This window comes from Trichoderma virens (assembly GCF_000170995.1).
Source record: "Trichoderma virens Gv29-8 chromosome Unknown TRIVIscaffold_4, whole genome shotgun sequence".
In the NCBI taxonomy this organism is placed as follows: Eukaryota; Fungi; Ascomycota; class Sordariomycetes; order Hypocreales; family Hypocreaceae; genus Trichoderma; species Trichoderma virens.
Genome location: NW_014013745.1, coordinates 349,795 through 375,884, shown reverse-complemented (window position 1 = coordinate 375,884; position 26,090 = coordinate 349,795). Strand labels below are relative to the sequence as shown.

General features: G+C 52.1%; 7 protein-coding genes across 7 annotated transcripts; 6 read left to right on the top strand and 1 right to left on the bottom strand.

Annotated features, from left to right (window-relative positions):
* Nucleotides 1-1,998: 1,998 nt before the first annotated feature.
* On the top strand, nt 1,999-3,336 carry TRIVIDRAFT_125918 (uncharacterized protein; the record flags this gene model as incomplete). The annotated part of the gene is made up of 2 exons (XM_014103053.1): nt 1,999-2,167; nt 2,270-3,336. Coding segments are annotated over 2 exons (1,236 nt in total), but the record flags the coding sequence as incomplete, so codon positions are not given.
* A 5,327-nt stretch (nt 3,337-8,663) lies between these two features.
* On the top strand, nt 8,664-9,799 carry TRIVIDRAFT_61114 (uncharacterized protein; the record flags this gene model as incomplete). Its single annotated transcript, XM_014103052.1, has 2 exons — nt 8,664-9,326; nt 9,671-9,799. 2 exons carry the CDS (start codon nt 8,664-8,666, stop codon nt 9,797-9,799), a joined length of 792 nt encoding a protein of 263 aa, XP_013958527.1.
* A 2,970-nt stretch (nt 9,800-12,769) lies between these two features.
* On the top strand, nt 12,770-14,658 carry TRIVIDRAFT_30573 (uncharacterized protein; the record flags this gene model as incomplete). Its single annotated transcript, XM_014103051.1, has 3 exons — nt 12,770-12,911; nt 12,968-14,375; nt 14,517-14,658. 3 exons carry the CDS (start codon nt 12,770-12,772, stop codon nt 14,656-14,658), a joined length of 1,692 nt encoding a protein of 563 aa, XP_013958526.1.
* Nucleotides 14,659-18,308: 3,650 nt separating this feature from the next.
* TRIVIDRAFT_71670 (uncharacterized protein) lies at nt 18,309-20,939 on the top strand (the record flags this gene model as incomplete). The annotated part of the gene is made up of 4 exons (XM_014103050.1): nt 18,309-18,476; nt 18,594-18,661; nt 18,751-20,442; nt 20,502-20,939. The coding sequence occupies 4 exons, from the start codon at nt 18,466-18,468 to the stop codon at nt 20,558-20,560; spliced, it is 1,830 nt and encodes a 609-aa protein (XP_013958525.1).
* A 194-nt stretch (nt 20,940-21,133) lies between these two features.
* Nucleotides 21,134-22,160, top strand: TRIVIDRAFT_61111 (uncharacterized protein; the record flags this gene model as incomplete). Its single annotated transcript, XM_014103049.1, has 4 exons — nt 21,134-21,208; nt 21,326-21,470; nt 21,562-21,917; nt 22,125-22,160. The coding sequence occupies 4 exons, from the start codon at nt 21,134-21,136 to the stop codon at nt 22,158-22,160; spliced, it is 612 nt and encodes a 203-aa protein (XP_013958524.1).
* A 692-nt stretch (nt 22,161-22,852) lies between these two features.
* On the top strand, nt 22,853-23,897 carry TRIVIDRAFT_61110 (uncharacterized protein; the record flags this gene model as incomplete). The annotated part of the gene is made up of 3 exons (XM_014103048.1): nt 22,853-23,195; nt 23,263-23,669; nt 23,871-23,897. 3 exons carry the CDS (start codon nt 22,853-22,855, stop codon nt 23,895-23,897), a joined length of 777 nt encoding a protein of 258 aa, XP_013958523.1.
* Nucleotides 23,898-23,948: 51 nt separating this feature from the next.
* On the bottom strand, nt 23,949-25,430 carry TRIVIDRAFT_31570 (uncharacterized protein; the record flags this gene model as incomplete). The annotated part of the gene is made up of 1 exon (XM_014103047.1): nt 23,949-25,430. The coding sequence occupies one exon, from the start codon at nt 25,428-25,430 to the stop codon at nt 23,949-23,951; it is 1,482 nt and encodes a 493-aa protein (XP_013958522.1).
* Nucleotides 25,431-26,090: the final 660 nt, after the last annotated feature.

Here is a 26,090-nt window from a genome sequence, read left to right as displayed (position 1 = left end):
ACGCCGTTGCTGCTCAGGTATTTCGCTGCCTACGAAAGTTCTTGGTCCAACCCAACGGCTGCATCTCCACACATCTCGGTGGCTGGCAGCCTGCATCTGGCATCTAGAAACTCGGGCATAAAATTTATCCGTTTCTTGGCTCCCCGTATTGATGTGATGCAACATGGAGGGCAGCCAGTGTCTCTTCACAGCGCAGCTCAAGTGCTTTCTGCTTGGTACTGACGTTGCATTGGGACTTCTGCCCAACCTTCTCAGCCCAATACTCTGATGAAATGGAAAGGATGCAAGCTAACGATGCATTGAATAAACTGCAAAGCCAAGGGAAGAGATGGCACGAGCACTAACAGCATGGGACAACTGACCCTGCAGCTCCCTTCTCGTTCCCAATGAGGCCGTATTATATTATACGTGCTTCCAAACTGGTGCCCCTTGTCTGGGGATATGGACCGCCTGCTTCTGTGTTCCAAAGCCTTTGGGAACCTATGTTTCGTCTCGATGGTTCAATCCCTGGATTCTTGGGTGGAACCCGCGGTTCCAGTCCGCTGGCTTGGTGACCGCTACCCGGCCTTGTATCTGGATCCATCGATGGTGCATGGACAGCCACTCGACCCATACCGTCTCATGCCGCACACCCCTCACCTGCTCACTCATCAAGTTGGCCCGGGCATGGACTGCCTTGTAGGTGGACCCCCGAACCGTCGGTACGGTAGCAAGCCGTCATGTTAGTAGTAGCCTACTGCTGGCGCTATCACCACGCCCTACATACAAGTCCAAAGTTGCTTGCACCACGGAAAGACTGCAGCCATAGGCGAGATAAAGGGGACTAAGTACAATCAGCATCAGAAACCACTAAGGTGGAAAAGGCTAGTAGGTCTCTGGATGCCGCAAAACTAACTCCCTTGGACATGGGAGAAGGGAAAAGAAGGTATCCATTCGACCTATCCTATACCAGCAAGAGCGAGCGATATCCGCAGCTGCCAGCTTGTGGCCGGTGGGAATCTTGCTGCCCATTGTCACCCGCCTGTCGAAAAGCCGTTCCATCTCGTCGTTCTGATTCTCCCACACCCCCCCAGCTGTTATTAGCGTCCTACGCATGCGCTCCCTCGTGCTGTCAGTGGCACACGGGTCGATTGCTCGTATGTACTAGCACTTCGGCTCGTCTGGTTTCCAAGGAAGAGCGCACCCATATTGGGGGGCGTTTGCCTTGAGGCCGCTCGGCGACGCTCCGCACACGCTGCTACTGCTGCTATCTCATCGCCATCTAGCCGGGTGGAATCGAAGGCCTTGTGTTTTCTGCGTGGCATTGATTTTCGTCCTTGTTCCTGCTTGCACGCCCGCACTAGAGGAGGTGCCGTGTCGACCGAGGCGGAGCCCTCCCTCAGATCACGACTCCATAAAGACAGACGCCTCCGGCGCATCTTAATTCTTTAACCGACTCTTTCTTCCTGTTGCTGCAAAACAAGCTTCAAGACCTTTTCTAGCAACTCAAAATTCGTGATCGTCATACTCAGTGCTTGTTCGCATCGTCTGACAAAACGGAAGCTAGACCACGGGCCTACACGAACGCCTCGGTCAGCACGTGTTGAGCGATCCCCTCCCATCGCCAACCGGCATCCCACTTAATTCTTACCATACCCTGCCCGCCTCCTTCTGACGAGTATATGGATCTCTTCTCCGCGTCTTGAACTCTCACGGATACTGCTACTTATATCTGACAACTTCCTCACCGCCTTGAAGTCGTCTTTCCGACCTTTGCTTATAATAACCGATCGAGATAACGTGCAACGTCCCCCACGTCTCTCGATATACCCATTGCCAGCTCAACCTTTGGCCCTGTCTTTTTTTCTTAAACTTGGGCTCAACGCCGCATCAAAATAATTCTGTGGCTTGGCATCAAGAACCCCTTGCTCTATTCAATTCTAAGGAATATTCACCCCCCTTCCGTATATGGTCTTGGAATAGCCAATTTCTTCTGCTTGACTGGTTTTTACGACAGACATGGCGCAGGGACTTTGGCCGGATCAGGAGGGCATGTCGCCCGAACTCAATCTACCCCAGCAAGAGCGTGTCGATCGTCAAATGATTCGACACCTGCTTGGTAAATATTCACGAGAGGAACTGGGACGACTGCTACAGGAAGAAGGGCGCCAGTCACCATCTTCATCATGTGAGTTATTCATATACTCTTATTGATCGACATGCACGACTTTGATATGTTGTAGCTGGAGACTTCTGTATCAGCGCCTCTAACATGTATACTTTACCACAGATGAGGAAAGATCTTTTATGTTATCCAGCAGCAACATGTCCAGCGGAAGCTCGCACGATGATTCATCAAATATGTGCGACTCAACGAGCAGCAACAACGCATTTTCAGATACGTCGTCCACATGTGGCAGCGTCACTTCCAACGTTTCACCTCGAGCGAGTACCAGTCGCAAGCGCAACGCAAGCCCGTCAACGACTCGAGCGAGCATAGCCCTTACCGACGAATCATCCTGGGATGCCGAGGACGCCACACCCACAACAGCAGCTCCCAAGCAAAAGGGCTCATTTACCTGCGGATTCTGTCTTGAGGAGGGCATTCAGAAAACATGTACACGCAAAAACGACCTGAAGCGCCACATGGAAGATTTCCACCACACAAACGCACAATGGTTCTGCCGGCATCGGGGCTGCCAGATGGTCTTTGATTGGCAAACGGCTTACAAGGCTCATCTCAAGAACTCTCACGGCGGTTCGAGAATGAATCTTGACGATGCCAAGGTTCCGCTGTGCCCCCAGACGGTGTTTGCGTGCGGTTTCGAGAACTGTCTCCAAGTTTTCGAGGCGCCAAGCGACGCGCATGCGGGGCCTACCTTCAAGGAGTACGTGAGCCATGTTGTCAAGCATTTTGACGAGGGTGCAAGCAGCGGCCAGTGGAGCTACTCGGCGAGAATGCGCAACCTTCTCCGTCAATCCAGTGTCTTGAGTACCTGGTCACAGTCATTGTGGCCAGATGCTGACCCGAGTCGCCTGCGGTGGAATTCCCAAACTAGCAGTGTTTTGAGAAAGCGCCTAGAAACCCGACATCTTGGCGACCTTCAGTTCCTCGTCCAATACGCTATTGCGCTTGGCTCGAGCCCCAATGGCGCCATTCAGAACTTCCGTGCGGACTTTGTGACCCCAATCCGCAGTGAGTGCCGCATGGCGATCCACGGCAACAATCGAGCAGGTGTTCCAGCCGCGACGACCACTCCAGAGCCAGATCACATGGTTCAGTACGGCATGTCGACAAATGGTCCCAACCCAGCCATGGTCGCATACTACCAGCGACAGGCATACATGCCTCAGCCGGCGCAGCCGCAGATGCACTCATCAGGCTACACCTTTCATAATGCGCCCCCCTCTCCGGGATACGACGCTCAACAAGCTTTGCAACAGCAACAGCAGCAGCAGCAGCAACAGCAGCATACACAGTACATGGGCATGTCCGACACCCCGATGGTTGGGTCGGATTACGTACCACATGCGAATGGCAGTCTCCAGACCATGCCCGCTGCTTATGGCACCAATGGCATGCATAGTCCCGCACCCACGGATATTTGCGGTACCGCAAGTCCGGGCTCGAGCATGGAGCAGCGAACTAATACGTACGCATACAACTCTTCTCCGTATGCATACTAAATCACGAGGGTAGCAGCACCTCGTACCTCAAGACTACTTAGAGTTACATACACAATACCAATGTAACCACTCTCCCCTAGTGGTTACTGGCCTCGCGGCATAGCAGATCGAACATTTTATTTTTGTTTTGATACGGAAGGCATGTGCCCAGACAGTATCGGCACGGACGGATATGCATATATTACAACGGCACCGGTTCGGGCAGAGGGGAAGGGTTTTCTCAGAGCTCCTGGGGGGTAGATGATGACACATTAACGGCCGATATACACATTATTTCCCTCTTCTTTCTGCTTTATCTATTTTTTTCATTTCCCCAACTCTTCTAATTCTCCGTCCCTCTTTTTTCTTTTCATTATATATATATATATACCCTCGGCACGCATTTATTTCGACAGTAAGATTGATTCAGAGATGAGAGTCAAGCGGAAGAGCGACGTTCATTGTGGTTTCACATTACGACTTGTTTTTTTCCTTCTTTTTGGCTCAAATATACACGAGAGAGCATCGGGGATTCTTTTCTTTCCCTTTTCCTTTGTTCTGGGTCTGGCACACGACTATGGATGTGGTAAAGGTCAAGGGGATATCTGCGACTACGGTGTAGGCGAATTAACGGGGCAACGTTTTCTCTCTGTGTCTTGGTCTTGGCTTATTCATTTGGGAAAGTGTTTCAACGGAATGAATCATTATTTGCGGGAGTAGGAGCAACAAAAATGGATTACTGTGTGCAAGATTACCTAGACCCAGGATGTGTGGACCTATTAGACGAGTGGTTATTCCATCGTGGATGCAGCAATGCACGTATCAATACCCCCCTCCCTAGTATCAGTATTGCTACAGCGTTTAGGTAATGTGACGCATCATGTTTGTTTACCAACATCACAGCAGATGCCAATGATGAAATGAAATGAAATGAAATCCATCAGCAAGTAGAAAAAGCGCCGAGGACGGAATATCCCGACGAAATGCGACATAATACTTGGTAGAAGATGGGGCATAAAGCCGAGAGAGCCCTTTTTGCTGGATGTGATGACGGGCATTAGACTTGCTGCGAGTGCTCGTTGAGACTGGGGCTTCGGGGAGTTGGACAAGCAAATAAAAAGTTTGTTTTGCTTCTGCCTGCTTTCTCTGTGTCCTGGGATTCCTGTTTTTGATTTGATTTTTTCCCTTGTTACAGGGAGGGGCCCTTTTTTTGCTTACTTACTTCTGATTTCTCTTATTTTCTGTATCTGTGGTCTTCTGCATGCGGTTTAGGTGGGCCTCGTCATCCTTCAGAAATGTGATGGATGATTATTTGTTCGTGTTGCAAGCGCGCATGTAGTGCAATGCGCCGTAAGAATTGCTTGAAAGAGAACAGATCCTTGGGCATGGAGGAGGAAAACAAGCCGGAGTGAGACAAGGGGGGTGATTCATCGTTGAACCACTTAAGCAATGACAAATTTTTACGAGTAAATACGAAGTTGAAGCCTTTTTCCCCATGTGCTAATCATTCAGTCTTATTCTCTTTCCTTTCTTTTTCTTTTTTCTCTTCTTGTTTTGTCGATGCTACGAAGTTCTTTTTGACGGATTGAGAACCCTGTAAGGTGGTAGAATCCTGAATCAGGCATCTTAGGCTTTTTTTTTTTTTTTTAACATCATTATCCGTTTTTGCGAAGGCTTTTAAGCGGCTCTGCGCATCCTTTTCCGTTTTATCTCGGGAGGATTTTACGGGTGTGGATTATTGGTCGTTTTTTTTTTTCGGCTCCCATCTGATTTGGGGCTGGTCTTGTGAAAGGGTGAGGCGGCACATCTTACGGGAGCACGGAGCTAAGACTGCATAAAGCTGCAAGGCGCAAAAAGACAAGCCCTACGAAAAGACAGACAGACAGACAGAAAAGAGAGGGAAAAGTTACAGGTATCAAAAGGAGGAGACATGCAAAGAAAAGCAAGAGGGTGGTATTGGGAATGGATGGGCAAAGTGAGAAGTTTAGCACAGGGGGGTGTGCGGAAAGGTGAAGGCGTTTTTTGGAGGGGGGAGAAAAAGAAGGAGGAGGGGGATATGCTTTTTTTTTTTTCATTGCTGAAAACTTGTTTATTCTGTTTTGCTTTGTTATTGTGTGTTGATCCTGCTGTTGCATGATTATCTGCTGATGAATAGTGATTGATCATATTTGGGCGTTGCATGTGCCGGGAAAAGGGTGGCATTAAGGCTAGGAGGAGGTGGTAGTGGCAGTAGCAATAACGCGAATCCGGAGTTACAGCACGTATTTGTCCAAGTGAGATGGAATTTCGGCAAACGAGTAATGCTTTTCGTGTGAGTAATACTGCGTGTGAGAGAAGCAAATAAATTGGCCAACGAGGGGAGAAGGAAGTGAGAGAGTTGGGCGAGGTTTGGGACGCAGCTAGACCAGAGGGGGACGAGATTGACACCTGGTTTCGATTTTGATTTGATTTTGGGGGTGCGTGAGCAGGTACCGAATGCCCGGATGCTGACATGCGTGTATTAATAGAGTGCTGATGAAGAGTTGTTTCTACATTTTCCCTTTTGGGAGTCGTGGCACTGTATCTCGGCAAAGGGGAATGACGGGCGAGAAGGCGGTTCTTTCTGTTCTCTACCCGCTTAACTCTACGTACACAGTTAGACGGGAAGCATAAAGAGAGTTGGAGATGGCAGCCTGGCGAGCGGCTCTACGGCAACTTGGGCAAAACCTGCCAACATGCTGTCTAGAGAACTAGTGGTGAAACTAATCCAGGCTACAGACAGCACTGACAAGCAGGTATTTAGCTTCAATTAACACAGCCGAGGGGGGCGTGTGATAAGAAAAAAAAAAAAAAAAAAAAGAGAGAGAGAGAGAGAGAGAGAGAGAGAGAGAGAGAGAGAGAGAGAGAGAGAGAGAGAGAAAGATGTCCAAGTGGCGGAGCCGTCTCCGAGACTTGCCATGGGGCCGACAGGGCTGGCGGGAACGGATAGTCGGGGTCTGGGGGGAATGATGGCTTTCTCTCCCTCTCTCTCTTTTGTTTGGGGCAAGCCTTTCGAATTTGGAATCCCCGGGAATAGGCAAGCAGATGGGAGGTGAGAGGGCTGGCGGGGGGAGTGCGTAAGCACTTCATTACGGACAAATTAACACCTCCATACTCGCCCGTGTAGGTAGAAGGCGCGGCTAAAGGCGGTGGCCCTTGATGTAAGGCATGTCTTATGTACTATGTATGTAACGAGTCTTGTCCCAGTCCACGTGCAGGTGAGAATGAGACATGATGGACTGACTGAGCGAGTGAAAATTCGCGGAGAGGCCGTATGACAAGGCTACAATCGTTCCGGAGAAAGCTGCCAACAGCAAACAATAACAGCAGGTTCTAGATGCCGCAAATGGGAGGGGGGGACGGACTGCGTCTTGGGCCCCAACGGCCGGCGGCAACTTTTGACAGGCTGTGACACGCCTGGCGGACAAGAGAGACGAGATCCGCGGCAATGGGGTACCACAGGACAAGCCGCTCAGCTGACTGGCGTCGAGATGTGCCCTGCCGGCGGGGGGGTTCCCTTTCAATGTTGCCAAAATTGGTGTCAGGAAAGACATGGCACAAACCAGAACGGTATACAGCACAGTACAGCTGTGGCTATTCGTGGGGTTTGCCCCCATATGCTAAGTAGTATACGAGTACGCAGGAATGAGATGGGCAGTGACAGGTTGATTGATCCATGCAATTAATCAGCTGAGAATGTACGGTTACGATGAGTGTTTGCCCGGCAGCCCATGGGAATGATATGGCAGCCAAGGAGCGAGACAAGACGCTACTTGCTTGGACGATGGCGCGCTAGATAGGGTAAATTGGACTTTAGGTTTGTGGCTGAAGGGTCTGGAATCCATCTGGAGCACGGAAAGAAACATCATATTACAGTCTATTATCAAGCAAAGCCCGACGTGAAGACTCTTGCTTGTCCCTGCTTCTTGTACATATTACGAGTGTTTGTAACTGCGCACACCCATGGAGCGAGTCAACCGGCGTAGCATTTGGGTGGGCAGAAGGGGGCCAAATGTGTCAAGTAAACTAATCAGTCTGCAAAGGGGTGTACCTGTGCGTGTGCGTGTGCGTGCGCGTGTGATTGTGATTGTGATGCCGGCACTGGAATCGTACTTGTGTAGGGCAGAAGTGACAAGAAGCCGATGGTCGCTAACATTCGGAGGCTCGGCTGGGCTCTCTCGTGCAACCACTGCGGGAAGAAGATTTCTGGAAGTGAAAAGGGAGCACAGCTCCGGGGCACCACGTGGCGGAGGCTGTTGGAAGGGTGGTGAAGAAAGGACTGTGAAGGAATCACGCCACGGCTTGTGGTTGGCAGAAACAAGGTTAGCTGGTGTGGGCGCCAATTTCCTCGGGTTGGTCTGTCGTGTCTCCATTCCCGCCAATGCCGTCAGTTGATATTGGTGCTGTTGGATGCTTCGCCTACGAGTTCTGGACGTTCCAACGGCATATCAAAGGCGCCTGGCTGGGTGGTGGTGTGGTGCTGGGCCGAAGGGGTACTAAATAGTGGTCGCATGTGGTTGCTGAGAAGCGATGGCAACAGCAAAAGCAGTGCAGCAGTGCGGCGGTAATGAGATCGACTGGTGGAAGAACCGGCCCTCGATGAAATGCAGATCGTCAACGGCCGTATACGAGAATTGCTCTTTCTGGCTCTTTGGGCCGAATGTTGTTGGTTCCATCGATGCAGATGGGCCTGGATCTTTGTTAGGGCTGAGATGAACTGAGAAGGATTCAACCAAACCAGGATAGTATCGTCCGCAGGGCTGGCACTGCTGCAGTAGCTGCTCTGGATGCCCATTCTCTTGGCTGCTGTAGCTGACTTGTATGGCTCAGCTCGTAGCCCACTCTCATTTCCGCATGGCCAGCGTTTTCTCTTGGGTTGCGATTCGAGCGTTGCGCAAAAGAGGGATGCCGTCCGAGTCTCATTACTCGTGAGCCTGCATCAGGTGGCACCCGCGGGCCTCAGAAAAGGCACTTGTGCGGAGGGCCAGGGATTCGGAGCCATGTCTAAAGATTGCCTGCGAAGATTTTCTCTGTCTCTCTCACTTTTTTCTTCTTCTTCTTCCTCCCTCATCGCCTGCTGCTATCAATTTTCACAAACGGAGACGGCGTCAGCGACAAAGTGGGCGGGGGACCGTGCGTTGAGGGATCGAGGTGTCCATGGAGCTGGTCCTGGCGATTGGGTTCTGTGGTCATCATTACTCCGAAATCCGATCCCAACACACATCTTGTCACGCTGTCCTGGTCTGTATGGGGTAGCGGCAGCAGCATCGCCCAGCATCGCCGAGGAACGAATGCCCCGGGCAGTGGTGCCTAGACATGGCATGCGGTCTAGTGGCCGTGGAGGCGCGCGAAAGGAGACGCCGAGAGAAAGAGAACGAGACCGCGCGAGAGAGGAATGTGGCAAACATGGAGGCTCAGCAGATGACAGCAAACACCAAGCAACCGCGGCCCCAAAGACGACGGTCTTCACCGAGAGATGGGCAGATGAGCCCGGAGAGCGGCGTTGCCGGGACGGGGCAGAGTCTGCTTGGCCTGCTTGGCCTGCCTGGCTAGCATATCTGCACGAAGCTGTCACTGAGGGCTCGGTGAAGCAGGGCTGGGGCAGCGATGGGCTTGTGCGCGCTGGACCAGGTCATGTTCTGAAGAGGCATCAATGCCGCGAGGTCCGTATCTGTGCCCGTAGTTGAAATAAGTGTGATAACCGTGATAGCCGCCACCAATATCCATGCCCTGACCGACGACGATATACTTGTATGTGTACCCGTGCTGGCCTGACCTGGCCTGAACCTGGCATGGCCTGGCATGGCTTGGATAGGATAGGATAGCACAGCACGGGACAGGACAGGATAGGATATAATCCGTACTCCGTACTCCGGCCTCCCGTGAATCCGTATCACCGTCAGGATCGCCTTCCCGCCTGCTGCCCACGTGCGTGTCCAGACGTGTGGAGAGCTCGCCGACGAGAGGCTGGAGGGAGCCCAGGCGAGCTGACATAAACGGAGCACAGCGCCGCTTTGGGCCTCAGCAGCTGATTTTTCCCTCTTGCTTTGTCGTCTGCCGTCGCTTGGCATATGGCCGTATCGAGCAGGAGCTGGAGCAGGCAAAATCCTACCAGTCGGGCTGGGATGCCCAATAGAGGCGGTGGCGATTCAAGCAAGTGGTCTGGCGATGGGCTGGTGTTTGCAGGCTGCAGCCGCCTGTGCATTAGCGGAGGGCATCTTGACATTAATAGCATCAAAAAGCGAGCTGAAGACGTTGGATTCGCCGTTTATATCTACTAAAGCCCGGGACCATGCGCACGCGAGACCCTTTGGATTACCGAGCATTACTACTGCGTGGCGTATTTACAGCACAACACGGCACAATACTATGTACAGCATGGAGAGGCCTGTGCGAGTTGCCGTTTCGCATTGATTCTCTGCTTTTGCTCCATCCTGTCTTGTCGATGCTGCTACAGTAGGCGATCTGCCGGCCTGCTACGGGTACGAGTACATTATAGACGCAGTACTGTAATTACTCGTACCATGGAAGAAATTAGTAACAGGGCGGCCATTTACTATTATTACTCGTTGCCCGCAGAAACAAATCCCCTCAGCTTCCGCATTTGCTGCTCGTTTGCCTCAGCCTTGTGTTGCCCAGAGGTCTCAGTTTGATTGCCGTCGGTCCACGCCCGGTATTTGTACCACACAGTAGAAGCTGATGGATGCATGGCCACGAGTAAGTTATTATTTGATATTTGGCACCCTGGTCGGCTCGAGTCTGGATGTCCCATTAGGCGTTATTGGCAACCAGCCAATCCCAGCGGGCCATGCTCATCGTCCCGTGTTTGGCGTCAGCCTACCATGTCGAGCCCGGCCTGTTTGCGCCCAAAACGAGTCCGCTGGCTGATCGGCCTAGCCGGGTTCCTGGCGTTTGATAGCCCTCGCACCTTGGATAGTACGAGACGGTTCAGAAGCGCGGGCCTCTGCTCTCCACCGGCAATTCGTAATATGTACCTGTATCAAGCATACGAGGATGTGACGAGCCGTGGCGACACACAATCTTCAGCGTTCTGCATGTGGTGGTTAGCCGGTATTTGACGGCACGCATTGGCGCGGGTGCCCTGTAAGTACGAGTACACTACTGTACAGTAGCCTGTGCTGTTGTTATCGGGAGCTACGCTAGCTGGGTACAGATACCTTGGATGCGCGGCCAAGCGTCAGCACTTGCGCTGCTCGCACTCCAAGGTACATATTCTTAGGCAATTAGGCTCGGGACTCGTTATATTTTGGCCATCCATGGCGGAGGATCTGCTGTGGTTGCTGGCTGCAGGAATGGAATGGTGGCTGAGGCTGCTGCTGCTCACCCAGTCGACCGACCGACTGAGGATGATGCATTGCATTGCATTGCATCGCATCGCATGACCCCTGGATTGGATTGTAGGATTGATATAATTTCTGTCAAAAGTGGGATTTAGACGGAGAGAGCAGAGCGCATCAATCTATCAATGCACATAGCATGTACAAGTACAAGTACCACAGCCAAAAAAGGCACGTGTTCGCCTGCCCGCTGCCCTGAACCCTACAATGTTAGTACGAGTGCCTGCCAAGCGGCTGCGCTAGATACATTCCGCGCCCTCTCTTGGAGCCTCTTTTTTTTGACTTTTCTCGCCTTCGCCCTCCATCGGCGCCGACTTCAATCCGCCGATTTTCCATGGCCACTATGCGCTGCTGCAACACCCGCCATTATGCCACTGCTTTTCAATGGTCGCCAGTCCATGACGCCTCGTCGCTCGGCCGCCGTCTGATTGGCCTGGCTGCCCAGCTGGTCCCTCCCCGGATGTCTCGCTTTTCCCTTCTAGAAGGACGGCAGAAGCCACCTGCCAGGGGTCTCCCAGCCCGGTTCCCGCATCCTTGGTAAGAAATGCAGGGGGCCCAAGAGCTGGTAATTTACGACGGTCAGGCGACGAGGCTGCTCGCCCTGTGGTTGGCCGTGGCTTCTCCGGATGGGGGCGCCCTTCGACAGCGGACAGCCAGTTTGGCCATTGCCTGGTTCCACACCACCATCGAAAACTTTACACAAGTCGACAGACTTTTGCTTGCGGCTTTTGACTAGCCAGAGGCGACTTGCGTTTCAGGACGGCATGGGGGCCGCTGTGAGAAATGACACTGTTCCTGAAACGGGGCTTGGTGCGTCTTGCTCGACAGGGGAATGCGTGACACCAATTCGTCGGATTCCACGACTCGACCGGGTTATGCCAGTCGCTGGGCGAGAAAGGATTTGGGATTAGGGGGGGCGCATTCATGCTTCCAAGAGTTGGGTCCCAGATGTGGCCCTACCACACATTGCACATTGCCATCATCAGCCAGCCAGCCAGCCAGCTCGCAAGCCAGCAAGCCAACCAGCCAGCGCTCGACCCAGTGGGCTTGATTGCACACGCTGCCACTTTGTCAGGCTTTTCTCCGACAGATCTTCTAGAAGCCTTCCCCGGCTTTTCGACCGTTTCTCCCCTCGCCATTTGTCCTTCTCCCCTTGCCCGGCCCTGGCGACTGCGTCTTTTCCTCTCTGTCGCTCGTTCACCCCAACTTTGGCTTCTCATTCTTACAGAAAAAAGTCGTCCTTTTCTTGATAGGCAGTGCCTTGGCGGACTTCTCAGCCCAGCGACTCAACGTTGAGGCGACGCTAATATTAATCCAAATCTGAAGATCGATTCCTTCGATTGAGGCCGTACTGACCAGTTAATAACTCTCTTTGATCGTGAGCGGCACGCGAGAGCGAGACTGAGCTGAAATTTCTTGAGCGTTCATACCAGCGGCATACCGAGCGCTAGATTTTCTTCTTCCTTTCTCTTTTGTTTCTTTTCCCCCTCTTTCCTGTCGATTTTCCCATCGCCGCATTGCGCGGCGGTTATGCGAGTTTGACGACGAGTCGTGCTACCGACTTGCCCATCTCTCCATTTTGTGCAGATAGGATATCGAACCGCGTTGCTTTTTGGACGTGTCCGTGGGTAACGATTTTTTCATTATCGATACCGCCGTTGTGTGGCTGCGGCGACAGCTGGCCATTGATTTCCATCAGGAGGACGAAGCGCGGTTAATTGTCGAATCACAACAACCCTTCTTCCATCATGTTTCCTTACGGGGCCGCGCCCGATGAGTCGTCCACCGTGCGGCCATTGGCGGACGAGGACCAACAGTTGCTCCTCGGGCTCGTTCACAAGTACGGAGCCTCGAGCCTATTGTTTGCCTTGACTGGCTATGGTGAACCATGTAGGTTATCAAATATCTCAACTCGAGTTCGATTTTGAGTTCTGACATGATTTCAGCTCGGGCGTCTGCCTTCTCTGCAAATACCCTTCTTAGCAGTGCGAGCGCGTCTTCAGTAGCATGGACTAACTCAGAGGCTGCCTCACAATGCCGGTCTGATGAGGCGTCTATTCACACTTCCTACACGTGGCCTGACGTTCAGAATGACATGCCACCTGTGCACGACGGAGAGGCTAACAAGATGACGACGACTGAGCGGTCATGGCTCGATTCACCTGTAGCAGCAGTGCCATCCCCGATGATTCAGCCTCACGACGTCACGTCACACCCCTCTCCGCGCCTTGTCACGCCAACTTCCAAGAAGTACCAGTGCCCGATGTGCTATTTGGACAACAGCCCCGTTGGATTTGGCAGAAAGAGCGATTTTAAGAAGCATCTGCACAACTTCCACGGAGCCGACGTTGTCTGGATTTGCCGAACCAAGGGATGCCATTTGTCATTCTCGACCGAGCGTGCATACAGCACACACGCCAAGGAGGCTCACAGGATGAAGGCTCTCCCCAACAGCGCTGCTCGGACAGAAATGTGCCCTCAGCTCGTCTTCGCCTGCGGCTTCGGCAACTGTCGCGACCGGTTATTTGAGGCCCACAACTCGGATGACGCCTCCGCAACACGCGATAAGCACTTTGAACACATTGCTAAGCACTTTGAGGATGGCTTCGATGTCAGCAACTGGGAGTACAAGGTCCAGATGCAGAACCTCATGCGCCAGAAGCAGGTGAAGCAAATCTGGAAGACGTGCATATGGCCCAAGGAAAAGCGACAGCAACTTCACTGGCGAGCACGCTCATCTGGCGACTTGAAACGCATGCTTGAGTGCCGCCATCTAGGCACCAACATCTCCAGTCTTGTTAGGCTGGCATTCATTCTCGGAACTGCTCCATTCACAGTAACCTCCACTCCGCCACCCAACGAGATCGATATCTACTTTCAGCTTCCATACCGGAGCCAGTGCCTGTTGGAATCATCCGGCCATGCGTCCTTGGAAAGCACCTCGATGAAAATGGAAGAGGGCTCGCCTGCATTTAGCCTCCCCAAGAGCCGCTCGGGCATCACCAGCATCCCCCAAACCATGCTCAAGTTTTCCGGCCGCTCATTGAAAAAGGGTACTCGGCCGACAACACCTGCGAGCGTCATGAGCAATGGCGCCGATACAATCATGGGAGACGACTCGGCGGCTGGCCCGCACCCGGGAACACCGTTCCCTATCCCCAACGAGACGGTTTGGCCGGCGGATGCTCCGAAATTTGCCCCCGACATTCCAACCTCTATGCCAAAACAGATGAATACCCCTGCGGATACACCCATCTTTGATCACCACCAGCAGCAACCACAGCAACTGCAGCAGCATCAACAACCGCAGCCGCAACTCTCACACCAGCATCAGCAGGAGCAGCAACAGCTGATGTACTCTATGCCGCCACAAGATAACTCACAGCAGGCATGGATGGTGATGAACCAGCAGATTCCAGCGTACCAGACACCCCAGGTATTCCCGGAGCAGGCGGACATGATGAATGGACTGTACGACTATTCGATGAACACCAGCCAGACGTCAACGGTGCGGCCAGGAACTCCGACCCCTCATAAACGACCGGCTTCATGGAGTCGAATGATTAGCATGGAGAACCTGCGACCGAACAAGAAGTCGACACCTGACACACCACCGGGAATGATTATGGGTATGTAAACGACTAGGTGGAATTTATATGACCATTAGCCTTGTTTCTTCGTTGCCAGCACGGACTAGATGGACGCTCTGCTAGCGAATGGCTCCACTCTTTTATCGATTTCTCATATGTCTTCTGCATATATCCCTTGCCGCGATTGATTTCCTGTATTCTCAAACATATATACCACTACTTATACCAAACGGACCGGGACGGCAATGTACGCTTAATTGGGGGAACCAACTTGGGGGGAAAGGGGGAGGCGGATCAAATCGCATTCAATTTTGTCACTTTGCTGACACCGAGATACCATTTTCTTTCTTTTTCTTTTCTTTTTTCTCTTTGCTGTTATGTGATGAACCGGCGTCGTTCACGAATCACACATATATAGACAGGGTGGGATAGGTCATTTGTGGCATTTATGTGGAGCGAATCGTTCTTTTTATTTCTGTTACGCTACAATGGACGAAGGGAGAAGTTGTTGGAAAAGCCAGCCAAGATACACACGAATACATGTAGTGATGTCTGGTGAATATGACATTTGCATTGGAGGCAAACAAATTTTGTACAATTTACCATGTTTTAAATTCTCGCGCTCTCTCTCCTCAGTGTAGTTGTGTTAATGCCGCGTGCTTTTGGAAGGGAAAACGACCCGTTGCGATATGACGTGAATGAATAACGTGATGCTATTCCGCGTGCATACACGGCCCAATATGCTTCTTTCTATGACTACAGATACAACTATGGATTTGCGTATCGGGCCGTCAGCTTACCCGCCTTTTGGGGGCCCACCTGTTTGGCTGCAACTAGTATTAGAGAGGTAGGGCGAGTGACACGGGGAAATGGCGGAGATGGAGAGGGTCAGGACTGGAGTTTATGATCAAGTGCCTCTGGGTGGATTTTTGAAGCGGGTGGTCTGGTACGAGTACTTGTACATATGAGTGGGTAGGTAGTTGAGGGTTTCGGGAGAGATGAGATAAATGGCGTGCTTTAGGGGATGCGACACGAGGGAGGTTGGTGCTACGAGATGATAAGGCGACACGGGGGAGGTTGGTGCTACGAGATGATAAGGCGACATGGGAAAGGATGAGAGGGATGAGAGGATTTTCTTTCTTTTTTCTCTTCTGAGGGTGTGCTGAAGTGAGGGGCGGGATATTTACAGAAAAATCCAGGCACGGGCACTCTAGGAGAGGGGGGAATGGAATGTCGTAAGATGTTTGTGGTTACACTACATGCACCCAGAATTAATGCAAATCGACGGATGGCCGGGGCACATGTGTGATGGTTCTTCAAGCGATGTTGCTATTGGCGCACGAGCGCACGAGGGTTGGTAGAAGCGAGGGGCCTCTGTGTGTCGGTTTCTTTCATTGCTTTGCCCTTGCTTTTTCGCGCTGTAGGGGAGGTGGAGATGGTGGTGCGACATACACGAGAAGGCGTTTCTCGGTGAGGGCTAGACGCTTTGGCGATGGATGTGCGCTGGGTTTAGGCGGGCTGCAGGGATTCTTTATTGGGCAATTGGGATGCCATGGCGTTTGAGATGAATTGTTTTGCTGGAGGGGTGCGGTCGTACAGCACATGCTGGCATTACAGTAGCATGCGTGATGCAGGAGGAAGATCTGTCGACGTGGTGAGGCGCTGAGGGAGGGGACTTACTTATATGAAGCCGGGTCTGTTTTGCGTCTGCCTCGGTTGGATGCAAGTCAGTCCAGGGCCGTTTACAGTAGTGCTGCTTAAAGCAGTCATTTGCTTATACTTGTACTGTAAACGAGACATACTGGGCAGACTAATTCATTCCCCTTGATTGGCTCTGATTCGGGGACTGTTTCGGGATCCGTAGTCGGGGTCTGATCATCGGGATCTCGCTGGTATCCAAGAAACAAGCTGTCTGCATCCCGCAAACTCCGGTGTCCAATAGACGAAGTAGCCTGGCATTAGCTTGCCCTTGCGTGACAGTAGTCTGGTCGTGAGAGGCGCCACCGGAAGCCGCGTTTGACATGTGCTCTAGGCTAAACACGAGCGAGGCCGTGTACTGTGGACGAAGGCTTTCCGGGAATAAGGGATTTGAGGGAGCAGGATGACTTTTTTTGCGATTTGTGAGTCAACGGAGGGCGTTGGATTGCCGCTCCGTATATCGCAGTTGGTATGCGGCTAAACTGGAGAGAGTTATACTGGATGGATGGATGGCTGGCTGGCTGGACGGATGGAATTGGATCGGATTCAGTTGTTTGACGCCGAGGTTCAATGTTGCAGTGGCCTGGCAAGCTACTGTAGTAGAGGCTTGGAGATGGGCATCGTCGCCGCGCTAGACTTGCACAGCGCAGGGGGAAGACGTAAGCCTGGAGGTCTCTGCTGTGCTGAGACTGGGACAAGTGGCAGTCGAATATGTAGGGGGCAAGGCGAAGGTAAAAAGTAGCTTTAAGCAGGGCAAATCTTACATGAGAATTGGGATTGATCAAGATTGATATTACGATATCCGACAGCTTACGGCGATTGCACAAGTATGGGGTACCTGGCCGGAGCCGCGCACATGTGCTGCTCCAAGTACCTATACGGAGTACTCCGTGGCAGCACGCAGACAAATGCCCAAGCCCCGCACTTTTAAGGCGCGCAATCGCCTGCTGATTGGCTGGTTGCCACGCCCCTCTGTCTGCTCTGGCGTTTTAGGGCCCAATGAGAAGGATGAGAATTCTTCTATTGCGTAGGAGACCAAAAAATACAAAGGAAAAAAAAAGAAAAAAGGAAAAAGAAAAATCTTACCCCATAGTAGAGCACAGTGAAGCACAGTAAGGACAGCTATTGCAATACCAGCCGGCTCCGTACCCTGTCTGCGTGCCGCTGCCGCAGCACTACCTGGCGCCAAGTATATGTACCTTTCCTGTCTGACTGTGATCACTGCCAAATATTAGTAGATCTGCCCGGCATCGCCCTTAGAGGACCCTCTGACTCTAACCTGGCCCAGGCTAACATATAGATGGGAATTATGGGGAGGGGATTCGAGCTTTCGGCTGGGCTGAGATGACATGGTTGGCTTATTTCTTTACCTTTTTTTTTTATTCCTTGGTTCTTTTACGCCTTTTCCTAGCTACAATTCCATCTCTTATTTCTCTTTTTCCCCATCCAGTTATTCTTCCTCGCCACTCCTCCCCCGCGATACCCTCGATTGTTGCACTTTGCAAAAGGAACAAGGGCAGTCAATCCGCTCACGTGCAAGCATCTCTGCGCTCTCTCTCTTTTATTTTCCAATCCTCAATCTTTCTTCGTTGAAGGCAAAAGTTTTCCTCGACTCGTCGTCGTCGTCTTCTTTTTTTCCTTTGTTGCCTGTTACCCACTATAGCTCTGTTCACGATGCTCCGAAGTCGCCAGGCGACAACCAGGGCCGTCCGGGCTCTGGGACAGGCTCGTGCCTTTACGTCGACGACGACGCCCATCAAGGTCGCCGCTCAGAAGAAGATTCCCTCTGGCCAGAGGAATCAGGCGACTGCCAGCGCTGCTCCGTAAGTTGCAAATTGGTTCTGTGTGCTTTGCATTTGTGGCTTTCTCTGGTTTGTGCGCGTCAAGGACTAGGTGTTCTTACGTCTTGATTTTTGTCGCCGATGACCGGGGGGCCAAAATGTGGACGAGATGGTTGCATTTTTTCAATGCTGCTGCCTCAAGCTGGCGCGCGCATTGTAAAAGTTTTTTTTATTCGCATTGAGTGGCATTTGCTAACAAGATGACAATTGGTCGCGCAAAACAGACAAGTTCGTCCCGTGCCGAGCCCTGCCTTCAACAGAGAAGACAAAGATCGAAGCCATGTGCAGCCTCTTGTCAAACCGCAGAGGCCTGATATGGATGAATCGTACGTCAAAACACACTCTCCACCACTACGAATACATACACGGACCAAAAATCACAACAAACAAACAGTCACAAAAGTCAATTGAGCTTATTCTGACTCTTTTTTCCTACTCTTTAGATTCATTGGCAAAACCGGAGGCGAAATCTTCCACGAGATGATGCTGCGACAAGGTGTCAAGCACATTTGTAGGTTCCGATGCCGGCCGCCCACATGGGCTCCATCTACTCCATAACTCCAGCTAAAGCAAATCTCGCTAACCTTGAGTCACTTCCAGTTGGATACCCTGGCGGCGCTATTCTCCCAGTTTTCGACGCCATTTACAATTCAAAACATTTCGACTTTATCCTGCCCCGTCATGAGCAGGGAGCTGGCCATATGGCCGAGGGCTATGCCCGTGCCTCGGGCAAACCCGGTGTCGTCTTGGTGACTTCCGGTCCTGGCGCTACTAATGTCATTACTCCATTGACCGATGCCCTGTCAGACGGAACCCCCATGGTCGTCTTTTGCGGCCAGGTCCCAACTTCAGCAATCGGCAGCGATGCGTTTCAAGAGGCAGACGTTGTGGGCATCTCAAGAGCTTGTACCAAGTGGAATGTCATGGTCAAGAGCATTGCTGAGCTGCCCAGGAGAATCAATGAAGCTTTCGAGATTGCTACCAGCGGCCGTCCTGGCCCCGTCCTTGTCGACCTGCCCAAGGATGTCACTGCTGGTATCCTGAGAAGAGCCATCCCTACTGAGACTGCTCTGCCGTCTCTGCCTAGTGCTGCCTCCCGCGCCGCCATGGAGCTGAGCACGAAGCAGCTCAATGCTGCCATCAAGCGTGCCGCCGATCTCATCAACATGGGCAAGAAGCCTGTCATCTATGCAGGCCAGGGTGTCATCCAGTCTGAGGGCGGTACTGAGCTTTTGAAGGAGCTGGCGGAGAAGGCTTCCATCCCCGTCACCACAACTCTCCAAGGCCTGGGTGCCTTTGACGAGCTGGACGAGAAGTCGCTGCACATGCTGGGCATGCACGGCTCGGCATATGCCAACATGGCCATGCAGCATGCTGATGTTATCATCGCCCTCGGCAGTCGATTTGATGACCGTGTCACTGGTGTTGTCTCAAAATTCGCCCCTGCGGCCAGGCAAGCTGCTGCTGAGGGCCGTGGTGGTATTGTCCACTTTGAGATCATGCCCAAGAACATCAACAAGGTCGTCCAGGCCACCGAGGCCGTGGAAGGTGACGTCGGCACCAACATGAAGCTCCTCATTCCCCAGGTTAACGCCAAGACCATGGCGGACCGAAAAGACTGGTTCGACCAGATTAACGGCTGGAAGAAGAAGTACCCTCTGTCGCACTACCAGCGAGCTGAGCGGACTGGTCTGATCAAGCCGCAGACTGTCATGGAGGAGATTAGCAACCTGACGGCAGACCGAAAGGACAAGACATATATTGCCACTGGTGTAGGCCAGCATCAGATGTGGGTTGCCCAGCACTTCCGCTGGAGACATCCTCGATCCATGATCACCTCCGGTGGTCTGGGCACCATGGGCTACGGTCTTCCCGCCGCCATTGGCGCCAAGGTGGCTCAGCCTGACGCTCTCGTCATTGACGTTGATGGCGATGCTTCCTTCAACATGACCCTGACGGAGCTGTCCACTGCTGCGCAGTTTAACATTGGCGTCAAGGTTGTTGTCCTTAACAACGAGGAGCAGGGTATGGTGACTCAGTGGCAGAACCTCTTTTACGAGGACCGCTACGCACACACCCACCAGAGGAATCCTGACTTCATGAAGCTGGCCGACGCAATGGGCGTGCAGCACCAGCGTGTCACGGAGCCCGACAAGTTGGTTGATGCTCTGAAGTGGCTGATCAACACTGATGGCCCCGCTCTCTTGGAGGTTGTAACAGACAAGAAGGTGCCCGTCTTGCCCATGGTGCCGGCTGGATCGGCTCTGCACGAGTTCCTCGTCTTTGACCCTGGTGAGTTTCTTTTTTTTCCCTGTGGAACCGTGAATCAAGACATACTAACAAGCTTACAGAAAAGGATAAGGAGCGACGTGAGCTGATGAAGGAGAGAACAAAGGGTGTGCATTCCTGAGCGATTAATGTAATCATTGGAGGAGTCTACTTTCCTATTCGACCCTGATTTTTGTTCAATTCCCCGTCTCTTTTCACCCTTCGGGTTTATATCATTTTTGTGTCATTTACACACAATGCTGTTTCCGTTTGGAGTTTTCTTTTTATCATGTTTTGGTTCTCATAGGTGGCGAGACCAATTTTTTTTTTTCATCAGAGTTGTGCCACTTGAAAAAGTTTGTTGGGAAGAGTGCGACGGATGGGTTCAAGGAAGAGAGAGAGCAGCCCTATAGTCAAAAAAAGGTGCTTGGATAGGATGAAGAAATGGTAAAAAAAAATGCATGTAGTATGTTGGGCATGGCGGGATGGGCTGAATGATACAAATCACAGTTTTGGCCTGCATACAACTGAACTTTTTTTTCTAAAGTGATGACTTTGTTTTAATGACAGAGGAAGAAATACTTCCATGTTTGAACTGGAACTGGCCAAATTGGAAAGTTTTGATGCCAGCATGTGCCTGTGTATAGCGCAAAGAATAAGCGTAATTATTACTGAGATTTGGCACCAAGTATCGTGTACTGTCTGTAAGTGCGAAATGCCCCAAAGTGGACTGGTGAATTCAGCCTCACTTCACCAGGGCGAGGCTAAACGAGTGCCCGGCCTAGCACTTGTTAGTTCTTGGATGGCGGGTTTCCCCGCCTCGACGATCTCTGCATGACGACCTTGAAAGAAGAAAAAGCATCATCTATAAGAAAGGGAGATGCTCTTCTCTCTTTAAATCTCCTAGTCTGAGGAGGTTGAGAATAAAAGCGAAGCGTTTTTGAGAAGCTTGATTCGCGAGTTATCGTTCGATGATAGCTTGATGAGCGAAGGAGGCGATGAACGACGTGGTTCTGGGGATGATTTTTTGGTGAGGCAGTGGATGTTTGGCTGTATGTGATATTTCTTTTCCATATGATCTTTTATGGTGAAGAGCGTTTTGTTGGATTTGGGGTTTGCTGATGATGGCTTGTGGAGTTTTAGCGATTCTTGATAGCGATGGCGATGGAAATGAAAATGTCAGTGAGACGAGCACATTATTACCTACAAGTCGCCGACCATCATCTCTCGCCCATGTCGAAGACGGAGGCAGAAACCGAGACGAAGAGGGAGGAGAGCAAGGACAAGGACCACGACGACGACGACGAGAGAGTTCCCGGAGGAGGCTCCTATGCGAGGAGATGCTGAGGGTGGGCATGTTGGTGGCGACGGTGGCGGTGGTGGGATTGACGGTGGTGAGGGCGCTGAAGGGCAAGTTTTCGCCGGGGCTGCTTGCGGGAGGGGGTTTGATGATGGTGATGTGCATTTTGGTGAATAAGAGGGAGTTGAGGGGGCAGTTGGTGAGTTGTTGATGGCTTTTTTTTACATTTTGATGATTGGGACTGAGCGTGTTTTTTTGAGGATTATGGATATGGACTATATGCGACATGAGAAACGAAATTGATGTTACGCAGCAGTTGTTACTATTATATGGAATTTACGGAATACATTCACTTTAAGTGCCTTGTTGTCTGTCTTATCCACTGCTACTCTTATTTTTGTATTAGGCGGCATACGAGTATGATGCTGGATTTAGGCTTTAGGCTTTGCGGAGGTGGGATCGAGATGGAACGAGTTTATTTGTGGAGCAATCAAGGTGCGAGGATCTGCACTGGCTTGCCAAGGATGACAATCTTTTTTTGCTTTTTTCGGCTGCTGACAGGGGACTTTTGTTATTTTCATAAAGGTACGTCGTACGATGGCCTTTTTGCTGAGGGAAGAGATCTATGCTGGGATATGAAGTTTAAACTTGTTTGGGAATTTGTCTTTCCAATAGATACAAGAAGAGCTCTAAGAGACAAAATTAGAGTGTCTTTTCTTTTTATAAAAATGGGATGATGTGATAAATAAAATTAGATGGGAAAAGGATCGTCCTTGAGAGCGGCTGGCCGCCAAGAGGCCGAGCAATTGTGGAACAAGATGCAGCCTTCCCTGCCTCTCTGGCCTGCGACTGGTTGGTTCTGCGGTTGCTAGCCTTGTTTTTTGCGCGGTTGGGATCCTTTGTAGGATTCAAAGCATGGCATGGGTTACTTATAGGTGATGAACAGTTGAGACAGGTGGGATGGATACAAGGGGAGGCGGAGGGTGACACCAGGGTGACACCAGGCGGAGGATGGGAAGCCTTGTTTTGATTCTGTTGGGACTGTGAACTTTTCTCCTTTTTCTTCTCAGTGACGGGGGGAGAGGTTATCAAAGTTGTTGAAGATCATTATCAGACCGAAAGCACAAGCTAGCCATGGCTCGATGCTCTTTGTTCTTCGCAGCAATCTGGCTCGCGACACTCTCCAACGCATCAACATCTTCGACATCTCCATCAAAAACCCCGACAAAGACGCCCAAACCATCGTCATCGTCGAAATGCTTCTACCCCAACGGCAAGCCCGAACAAAACTTTTCATACAACTACCAGCCCTGCGGCGGCCAAAACACCACTTGGAGCCAGTGCTGTATCCCAGGCGAAGACATTTGCACGCCCAACGGCCTGTGCACGCATCTGACGAATGCTGTCGGCGCGTATGATTACAGAGGCGGATGCACGAACGCAGATTGGTCGGGATGTCCGCAAGTTTGCCTTGACGGTGAGTTTCTTTCTCTTTTTTTGATGTGGATGTGAGGAGAGTTGGAAGCTGAGATGTTTTGTTTTAGTCCTGTCCAATTCGTGGCTTCAGGTGAAGCAGTGCGCTTCGGGGGAGTACTGCTGCAATCCGGACTTTGATCATGGCGATTGCTGTAGAGATGGAAGTCGGCGCTTTGGATTGCTCGATCGGAATCCTGATGCCAAGGGCGATGATACTCCGGCGAAGACGACCGGGACGAATACTTCTGGTGGAATAATAGGGGGTAGTAGTCCAACGCAAACGGATACTGGAACGGACAAGAAAACGGATGGTGGGACGGATAAGAGCAATAACTCGGTCAAGATTGGAGCTGCGGTAGGGGGTTCTTTGGGTGGGATTGCGGTGATTGGCGCTGTGATTGGTGTATGGCTGGTGTTGAGGAAGAAGAAGAAGCAGCAGCAGAAGATGAGAGGGGTTGAGAAGGACGGCCAAGAGGTGAGTAATCATGGGACGGTGGAATCTCTCGGGATGAAGCAGGCGTATGTCCCTGGTTTGGAGACTGCGTATACGCCGTTGGCGGAGGTGGAAGGGCAGCCGGCGGTGATGGAAATGGATTCAAGGGGCGTCCATGAGTTGGGGTAGGACGTGGTACAGACTTTTTGTCTGCTTTAAACACTTGTGTACTTTCAGCGTTAGTATCTAGTGAACGGAAAAGCTATGTAATGGAGAGACGGGTATACAATACAAATACATAATTCACACATCCATCTCATTCTACAACCATCTCGCCTCGTCAGACCCCAGTGGCTTCGGCATTTCCTCCCAGCCAACCTCACACCCTTCAACACTCGCACTATGCTTAACCGCCCTCATGCTCCCAAACACCGTCTCCCTCGTCTCGAGATAGTCCGCCGGCACATCCGCCTGCGCCTCAACATCTCGGCCCTCGAACCCCGTCTTCCCGGGATACTGTCCCAAGCTACGCAGATACTTCATCACCCCCGCCAGCGAAACATCTACGACCCACGACCCTCCAATCTGAGCCCGTCGGTGCAGCGCGGCGGTGATTCCCGTGGCGAGCAGGTAGCCCGCGGCGTGGTCGAGTGCCTGGCAGGGCATGGCGCGCGCGGGCTCGCCGGCCCCGAAATGTGCCGCTTCCGAGTCGTTCATGCCGGAGCATGTCTGCACGAGGGAGTCGAAGCCCCGGCGCTGAGACCACGGGCCGGTCGGACCAAACGCGGAGAGATTGGCGCAGATGATGTCCGGGTTTGCCTTTTGCAGCTCCTCCTGCGAGAGGCCGTATGCGGCGAGGCTGCCCGGGCGGTATCCCTGGATGAAGACGTCGCATGAACGCAACAGCTCGAGCAGACGCTGCTTGTCGTCCGGGTTGTGGATATCCAGCCGGATGGTGCGTTTGCCGCGGCCCAGGTCTCTGTCCAGCACGGGCTGGTTCGGCAGGTTGGGGCTCGTCACCCATAAGACGTCGGCTCCATGGGCAGCGAGAGTTTTGCCTGCTACGGGGGCGGCGATGACACGGCTCATTTCGAGGACACGGATGCCCTGCAGACAGCGGCTGGAGCTGGTCTCGGGCAGCGTCTTTGGCGGTCCAGGGGCGAGCTGTTTGATGAGAATGGGGTTGTCGTCGATTGCTGATGCTTGGGGGTGGGCGTCCCATTCGGCATATGAGCGCAGAGCGTAGATGGCGAGCTTTCCTTTCTCAGTACCCTCTGTTTCGAGGTCGATGCTCTTCCACTGGGCTACCTTGGCGGCGACATCTTGGCGGTTGGCGGTTGGCGGCAGGCCGAGGAGCTGGAGAGTTCCTAGTGCGTGGTTGGGGAAGTTGTCGTGGATGCGGACGTAGCCGTCTGCTGTCTTGTGAAGGCCGCCGATTGTGCCCCAGACGGATTCCAGGGGCTGGTTGTCGATGTTGTAGAGGTGCTCTGATTTGAATTCTATCAGGGCGTGGTCGAGGGGGACGCTGACGCGGGGAATGGGGGAGACTGGAGATGTTGATGTTGGAGAGGAGGAGGACCGTCCGCTGTGGACGAGAGAGGCTGTGAGAGCGGATAGCGCAATGGAACTCTGCGCGAGATGCCCAATCTTGAAAGATGAGGGCGTAGCTGGTGCGGTTTGATGGCCGGGGAGACTGAGGGATGAGAGGGCGTGGGGAGGGAGATGGAGGCTGGTCCAGATATCCTTGACGATGTCGGCCGCGGAGAAGGAGGTGCGGTTGACGAGGTTGCTTGAGATGGTCATGATTCTGTTTCTTACATGTGCTTCTTATGAGATGCTTTTATGAGAAGCTTCTTATAATGTTGGGAGTCTCTTTCATGTGAGTGTGGTGGTTTCGGAGTCTTGGCGGGGTTTATAAGACGTCTCAGCAACTCCTGTCACGGCAGTCGTCAACATGAAGCCGAAACCACAACTCTTTATCAACTCGATTAGACCAGATCTTATAGGCTACTTGAGATGCGCCCTTGTGACGATCAGTTCGGGCGACAGGAACCGGCTTGCAAGTGCCGTCAAAACGGCTCGTCGAGGCGAAATGTGGAGATGGAAATGCCCGGGTTTAGAAGCCTTTTCTGGCTTCGGCCGCCATCAGCCGAGGCTTGTTTCTGTTTATTCAGCAAAGAACGCTCATTCACTGAGGGATTGAACAATCGTCAGCTTCATCTTCATGCCGATTTATATGCAGATATATACTCTATCCAAAAGGACCAAATCCAAATCTCGCCATGCCCGCACGCTCTGTCGTAAAATGCTGCGTAATCCACCCCTCCTTATCCCTCTAATATGCTTTGCCCTGGTATCTCCCGAATCATGCAATTCTATCCGTAATAATCTGAGCTGTGGCTAGTTGGATGTTGCCATTCAGGGGGAACGAAAGGCTCTTCCTTAAGGCAACACCTGGGACAC